The 8,012-nt window shown below is 42.4% G+C and overlaps 1 protein-coding gene and 1 long non-coding RNA gene across 4 annotated transcripts in view; one reads left to right on the top strand and one right to left on the bottom strand.

The window, feature by feature from the left end:
- Positions 1 to 2,983: 2,983 nt before the first annotated feature.
- Positions 2,984 to 8,012, top strand: part of UBXN11 (UBX domain protein 11) — a 49,073-nt gene continuing 44,044 nt past the window's right edge. For 2 of the 3 annotated variants that reach the window (XM_089686221.1, XM_089686224.1), the window contains exons 1-2: positions 3,047 to 3,237; positions 3,320 to 3,360. In XM_089686221.1, the coding sequence (XP_089542347.1) occupies positions 3,080 to 3,237; positions 3,320 to 3,360 (199 nt within the window). In that variant the 5' untranslated portion in view covers positions 3,047 to 3,079. Of the gene's footprint in view, positions 3,238 to 3,319; positions 3,361 to 8,012 lie in introns of all 3 variants that reach the window. The other variant, XM_089686222.1, reaches the window with a different exon arrangement.
- On the bottom strand, positions 5,147 to 5,892 carry LOC149455386 (uncharacterized). The gene is made up of 2 exons (XR_016314056.1): positions 5,533 to 5,892; positions 5,147 to 5,427 (listed from the first exon to the last, which is right to left on the bottom strand). It is a non-coding gene; the product is annotated as an uncharacterized LOC149455386 (long non-coding RNA).

The following is an 8,012-nucleotide window of genomic DNA, read 5'->3' as shown; positions in this document are numbered from 1 at the left end:
TGACTGGGGTTATAACTCTATGCAAAATGAAAAAAAAAACAGTTTTGCCTATAGCTCTAGTTTAACCTAACTTATTTATTCATTTAGTAATATTTTTTAACTGTTTTTCATTAGAGCAGAAAAACACTCTAAAAACATGCAAAAATGCTAAAAAATGTGCAAATCGCAGGTTTCAGTGCATTTCTCTGGAGAAAAGCCTGTTTGAAAACTGCATCAATCTGCCTGAATTGAGCTACAGAAGTAGCTCCAAAACGTTTTTGAGGTTTGGGCAACTCAGAATGGAGACGTGAACCCTCTCCATACAGAATAATTATTTTTTTTTCTTCCTGAACGTTTTGGAGCTTCGAGCTGTGAACGGGGCCTTAAAGTGTGACAGCTCTGAAAGCCAAAAAATAGGCCCTGAACTGGAAGGGGATGAAAGTGTCCAGCTATGGAGGGGTTAATGAAATCTTATATTATCCATTATCTTGTTGTAGACCAATGGGGGGGGGGTGAACTGTACCCCGTGTGAGTATGTCCTACATGTACAGCCTATACTATCCAGACAGGACATTGTAATAGTTTAATCTTTAACCGCTTCCCCTCCGCCCTATAGCAGAAATACTGCTACAGGGCGTCAGGGGTGTACTAAATCATGTATATATGTGTGATTTTGCAGGTCTGGGTAGGGGGCGCATGCGAGCCGTGTGCGCGCCCTACCCACTCCACTCCCATCGGCCTCGTCTGTCAATCACAGGGTCCCGGTGCTCGCCGAGTATCTCCGACAGGGGAGAGTCCTGTATGTAAACAATACAGATCTCTCCTCTGTCGGCTCCTGAACACTGCTTTGTATGGCTCTGCATAGTACAGCCATACAAAGCAGTGTGCTTACAGTGAAACACACAGCCCACGTAGTAAAACAGCGCAGTTAACCCTTTGATCACCCCACATGTTAACCTCTTCCTGCCCAGAGCCATTAGTACAGTGTCAGTGCTTTTTGTTAGCACTGATCACTGTATTGGTGTCACTGGGGATGTCAGTGACACCAAATCAGTCCCCCCCCCAGTGTCAGAATGCCCCCCGCAGTCCTGCTATAAGTCGCTGATCGCCGCCATTACTAGTAAAAAAAAAAATTCCATTATCTATACTGCCATTTGTAGACACTATAACTTTCACATAAACCAATTAATTTACACGTATTGGGAATTTTTTTTAGCAAAGACATGGAGCAGAATACATTTTGGCCTAAATTTATGCCGAAATTTGATTTTTTAAATTTTTTTACTGGACTTGTTTAACCATTTCAATACCGGGCACTTTTACCCCCTTCCTGCCCAGGCCATTTTTCACGTTTCAGCTCTCTCACACTTTGACTGACAATTGCGCGGTCATACAACATTGTACCCAAACTAAAATTTTATCATTTTCTTCACACAACTAGAGCTTTCTTTTGGTGGTATTTAATCACCGCCGGGGTTTTTATTTTTTGCTAAATTAACAAAAAAAGACCAAAAATTTTGAAAAAAAAACACGTTTTTCTTTGTTTCTGTTATAAAAGTTTACAAATAAATAATTGTTCTTCATAAATTTAGGCCAAGATGTATTCTGCTACATCTTTGGTGAAAATAACCCAAACTAGGATGTATTTTTTAGTTTGTAGGAAAGTTATAGAGTTCACAAACTATGGTATAGATCTGAAAATTGATCAATCCTGAAGTACTGACAGCCAATCTAATTTCCCGAGGTCCAAGAATGTCAGAACAGTACAGATATCCCCCAAATGACCCCTTTTTGTAAAGTAGACAGTCCGATGTACTTCATAAGAGGAATGGCGAGTTTTTTGAAGTTGTATTTTTTTTGTCATAATTTTTCGGAAAATGAAAAAATTAAAAAAAATATTTTCACTATTTTTTTACATACTGTCACCAGTGCAGTGCAGCGTCATCATATAACTGGCATGGCGGTGATCAGGGACACTGACTGGTGACAGTATGAAAAAAAAAATATATATATATTTTTTTATTATTATTTTTAATTTTTTTTTAGATTTGTTTTTCATATTTTACTATGACCAAAGTAGTACAATGTTACCATAGTAACATTGTACTACTTTGGGGAAGTGATCAGTATTTTTTTTTTTTTTTACACAATTTGCTTATAGCAAAGAATTACTTTGCTATAAGCAAGCATTTACCTGAATGACATCGATTCATTCAGGGTTTTTTTTTTTTTGTGCTTAGCTGTGATTTGGCCACAGCTTATCACATGACATGTGCATGTGACCTGCTGTGACCATTCACAGCTAGGCACTAGTATACAATGGATGGCATGAATGAAGCCATCCATTGTATACAACTGTCATGTGACCTGCTGTGATTGGTCACAGCAGGTCACATGGTACCGGCAACGGGGGCCGGTACTCAGATCTGTCATCGACCGTGTCCGAGGTACACGGCCGGTGACAGATCGCGCCGCTGCGCGGCTCTGCAGGAGCGCAATCTGCGCATGTGCGGGAGGACGCCAAATGGCATATACCCTGGAAATCTAAAGCATTTTTGCGGCCGCCAAACGGCTATAGGCCGGGCGGCTAATGGTTAATAGCAAAAAGTCAAAAATATTGTTTTTCAAAATTGTCGGTCTTTTTTTGTTTATAACGCAAAAGCTGAAAAACGCACAGGCGATCAAATACCACCAAAAGAAAGCTCCATTTGTGGAAGAAAAAGGACGTAAATTTAATTTGGGTGCAGCATTGCATGACCGCACAATTGTCAGTTAAAGTAACGCAGTGTCGTTTCACAAAAAATGGCCTGGTCAGGAAGGGGGTAAATCCTCAGGAGGGCAAGTGGTTAATTTACAGACGCAGACACTCCTGTTCATAGACAATGAGGGTAAGGAGAGAGTTCTCTCATTGATAGCTCTGCGCATGTACACCCAGTATGACAATTACGGGGAAAGGTGACGTCATTCCAGCAGCACCTCACTGCCAGTCTAAGACACACAGCAGTCTCACATGTCAGGTGACCGGCCGGGCGCTGCTTATTGGAAGTTCCGGTTGCCTGGATACCGACTCCAAACAACATGGCGGCGCAGTGAGTGCAGCATGAGCGGTCCTTTATTTACTTTAGGGAAACCCCGAAGATTGAGGACCCTGCCGGGACAGGGCGGTCAGAGTGGGGAGCAGATGAGACACGGGGAAGGAAGTGAGATGTCCGGGAGGGTGGATGAGCATTCAAGCGATGCTGGACACACCAGAGCCGGGTAACTAGTGCCCTGGATATGAGGGACCGGGATGATGTATCTCTTCTTCTCATAATTACATCAATGATTCTTGTATTTGCAGGAAAAGAGCAGCACCGTTTAAAGACCCTGCTGGTAACCTAGGTGAGTGGGCTGCTTTATGAAATTCATCCAGAATAACAACACCTACATATTAACCATTTGTTGTCCACGCTGATTCTGACATACATGTAAAAATCTCCATTTTTTTTGCTGGGAAGTTACTTAGAACCCCCAAACATTATATATTTTATGAAAGCAAGGGCCCTGGAGAATAAAATGGCATTTTTTTATGTTGCATAATATTTGCGCAGCTGTTCATCAATGCAAATGTTAAAAAAAAACACACTGAGCCCGGGTTCACACCAATGCGGTGCGGGAAACTCTGGAAATTCCTGTGCGTTTATCGCACTGCATTGCAATCGCATCACAATCATGCAATCTGGTGCGGGTGCCAATAATAAATTAATGGAACCCTGGAACAGGTTGCAAAACGCAATGCAATTTCCAGAGAACACGTATGTGATGTGATTCCGGTGCAGTTTTAAAAAAGAGTCTTGCACCTTTTTAGTGTGGATGCGATTTGAGCCATACAAAGTGTATGGCTCAAATTGCACTGCAGAGACATTTGCATATAATTTGCACAGGAATGCGGTGCGATTCCTGTGCAAATTACATGCAGTATCCCGCAGCGCAAAGTGTGAACCCGGTCTTAAAGCTGAACTTCACTTTCTAACTCAACATTGACTATTTTTAATCCTTATACTGGTGGCATTAATAAATAGATAGGAAAGTATATCATATTTACTTGTTTTAAACTGACAACCCACGCTACGCTAAAAAAAACCTGTTTCCTGTCTTTTTTTTTTTTCTTCTATTCAAATTAAATTTGTCAAGCCTTGGCCTACCACCACCATTCTTACGCTCTCCTGTTCCATCGTGGGAGCCCAGGACTGTTGTCCTCAGAGAAGAGTGAAGAACATCTGTTCCTTCCTCTTCTTTGTGATCAATGAAGCCTGAAGCAATGAGGATTTTGTCACTTCCGGTTTTGGTGTTTGATCGGATGTGTTGAAGGGTCATGGAACAGACCCCAGATATTTCCATAGAGAGTACATACCACTGCTAAAGTTATCACAAGGGATGTTGTTCGTACCTTGTGATAGCAATAAAGTTGAATGAAAAAAAGTGTAAAAAAAATTGAAAGTGCCAAAGCCCCCCTCATCCCTCGTAGATGCAAATTATTATAAAGGATTTATGTAGCGCCAACAGTTTGCTCAGCGCTTTACAATATGGTGGGAGACAGTACAGTAACAATACAGTTCAATACAAGAGGGATTGAAGGGCCCTGCTCCTTGGAGCTTACAATCTAGTAGGGAGGGGATAGTGGTACAAAAGGTAATAACTGTGGAGGATGGAGTGGTTGGGAGAGTAGAGAATTCCAGTATTAGCTGAGGGCGGGGTAGACTTCCCTGAAGAGACAGGTTTTCAGAGTGCGCCTAAAAGTGAGCAGAGTAGGCGATAGTCTGATAGATTGGGGTAGGGAGTTCCAGAGGATGGGGGAAGCCCTGGAGACGAGCATGGGAAGAGGAGACATGGGAGCTAGAGAGTAGGAGGTCTTGTGAGGAGCAGAGAGTACGGTTAGGGTGATATTTGGAGACAAGATCGGTGATGTAGTTTGGGGCAGTGTTATGAACGGCTTTGTACGTCAGTGTTAGCGTTTTGAATTTTATCCGTTGGGCAATTGGAAGCCAGTGGAGGGATTGGCAGAGGGGGGTGGCGGATACGGAGCGGTTAGTAAGGTGAATGACATACTAAGCAATATGATAGTGTGACAAGGACACACCTATCTGAAAAAGAAGGTTTCTAAATAATCCACGCGGAGTAATATGAATTCAAAGGAATTTTAACAATACTTTATTTGATCACATAGATCATAGGGAGGTTAAACATGAGCACGGTGTACATATGAAAAAAATAAAATCATGTTAAAAAACACTTAGCGTCTTCAATTTAGGGTCATCTTAGCCAACAGAGCACCATATAAGGCAGAGTTGTGTAATGATGAAATAGTTATCCTGGGTTTCCGTAGGTTTCCCGCTTTATATTTGAGTGAACCATGTATTCAATAGGTGTGTTCCCAGTATATGTCAGGGACCTCCTGGAATGTACAAGCTGGAACACTAAAATACATAGTATATGTATAGAAATATGGAACCCAAATCACATCCAAAATTTACCAGGCCTCCCTCCACAATAGTCAATGGATACTGCTGTTACCTTCTCAATAGTGAGACTATCATACCCGCTTCTCACGTGTAGGGACTTCCTGGATAGCCACCCCAAATGAAACAAGGTCCACAGTACCAAATGATTCTGAGGATATATATAGAAAAAGATAATAAATGTATAGATCATGGGCATCAGGTGACCCCGAAAACAAAACACACATAAAATGTGGATATATTACCATCAATAAGGATCAAGAAGACTCCTGTCGACTTGAAATAAGATCAGGTCCTTGATGCTTTTTCAAAGATGCATATGGGGGTGAGGAACCAGGTATACACGATGCGTGGATTTCAAACACATATAATGTGTATGTAGCATATAGCAGGCCGTAGATACCTGAGTTTAATATACCCAATAAAGGGTTTCCAAAAATTGCTCAATTTGAGAAGGTTATTTGCGGTTTTATAAGGATGTGGCTATGTCACAGCAAAAAATACCTGAATAGGATAGCGTATATATATATATATATATATATATATATATATATATATATATATATATGTAGATTCTCCTCCAAAGAGGATTTCCAAAAAATTCCCCGAGTATACAGGGTAAATTAGGCCCATAAAACATGCCCTATTAACACCATGTAGGCTCTGTAAATCTCAACAGCCGTAAGCTTTAAATAACTTGCCACCGGTGGAAGGTATGTTTCCCTGAGGGATTGCCGTTTGCGAACCGCTGTGATAATAGCCCACTGGTAGTTCTCAGAGGGTCTTGGGCCTACCTAGCAGGGAGCTGTGACACCGCCGTTCCTTCCCGCCTCGTGGGCGCCGCACCCAGTGAAGACGCCGAGCGTAGTGACGTCAATACGTTGACAATTGTCTAGGACAATTGTCAGTCATTGATAGCCAGAAGGGTCCCATTGGGACTTGTAAATGTAAGGCCAGTAACAATAAAGGAAGAGAGAAAACGAAAGCTAAAGTAAAACTTTTTGTCAGGCCTGGCATCAGAGACGACCATGACCTGTGTGGAGGGTCGACCTCCCTCCAATGTTCAGCAGGCAATAAGGGGGAACACCTCCCATTGCCTTTAGCTAACTATACAATAATGGGGAAAGAAACATAAAGGGAAAGGATTGAAGAAGAGAGGGAAGAAGGAACGAATGGAAAGAGCGACAGAAGAAGAATAGAGAGGGAGAGAGGACACAGGGAGGAGGAACCAGCGGGCAGCCAGGCGCGGTATAAGATGTGTACTTTTTATAGATACCGCATATTGTCCACCATATTTCATCCAAGGTTTCCAAGTTTTTCCGAAGTAGACCATCCTATCATGAAGAATAGTGGTTAGACATTCATTGACCATTATCCAAGTCAACTTAGCCTTCAGGAGGTCAAGGGAGACCATGGGGGACCTCCAGGAGCGTGCAATGGATATTCTGACCAGTAAATATAAATGCAATCGGACATCTCACATATCCAGGTATGCCCTCCAGCAGCTTTCCCAGGAGGGCCTGATGTGGACATTTGATAAGATAAACCTGGGTAAGTGAATATGTAAAGTTTTATATGTGTGAATCCAGCATCGCTTTACTTTGCTACAGGTCCACTACGTATGGAGAACCGTTCCCTCCTGTTCGCAGCCACAGAAACAACTGGAGGAGGCCCCCTGAAAAAAAGACGCCAAACTGGAGGGTACCAAATACCCCCGCAAGAAAACCTTATAATTAGCTTCGATCAATGAAGTATTGATATAATTTTTGGAATTGAGCTGCGCCAGTTTATTCCACTCTGCCACCTCTAATACTTCCCCCAGGTCTTGTTCCCATCGTTCCATGTAGGGTAATTTGGTGGGATCCTCTTGTAAGATAGTGTATATCATGGATATATGACCAGTGTGCTTATCCAGAGTTCTACAGAAATGTTCCATTAGAGTCAACGAGGACAGGTCACTGGTGCATCTAACGGTATGGAGAAAGCGGGTTATTTGTGAGAGGTGATATAGTTCCTTAGTGGGGAGGTGATGTGTCTCCTGAAATACTATCTTAGGTATGGGGCCTCTATGGTCGCAAAAATCCACCAACCGAAGAAAACCTTTATTTGTCCACCATTCAAAAGCAGAGTGGCTGAGTCCTGGGGGAAATGCCAGATTGCCCAGTAAGGGGCTAGGGGAGTGTGGGGGGATTTAAAGCCATGCTTACTCACCAATCTATCCCATAAGGGAAGGGAAAATGATAACGTGGGACACAAAATTGCGGGTCTGTCTCTGGCTTTCAGCCACATCATATGCTGATCGGGATATTAGGGACATGGGACGATTCCACAGGGGGCGAACGTGCTTAGAATGATAGTGGATCAATGGGACCAATTGGGCAGCATAGAAATATCTAGATAGGTCTGGAGCCCCCCAGTCCTCCCATCAATCTTGAAGCAAAAAGCGTACATCTATTCACCTTGGGTCTCTTATTTCCCCATATGAATTTTAATATCTTCTGTTGGAAAATACACAGGCAGACATGTTTATCATTA

This window comes from Staurois parvus, unplaced genomic scaffold (genome assembly GCF_062004578.1).
Source record: "Staurois parvus isolate SC_StPar_1 unplaced genomic scaffold, SC_StPar_1.0 ptg000394l, whole genome shotgun sequence".
Classification (NCBI taxonomy): Eukaryota; Metazoa; Chordata; class Amphibia; order Anura; family Ranidae; genus Staurois; species Staurois parvus.
This window is presented reverse-complemented; position numbering and strand designations above follow the sequence as displayed.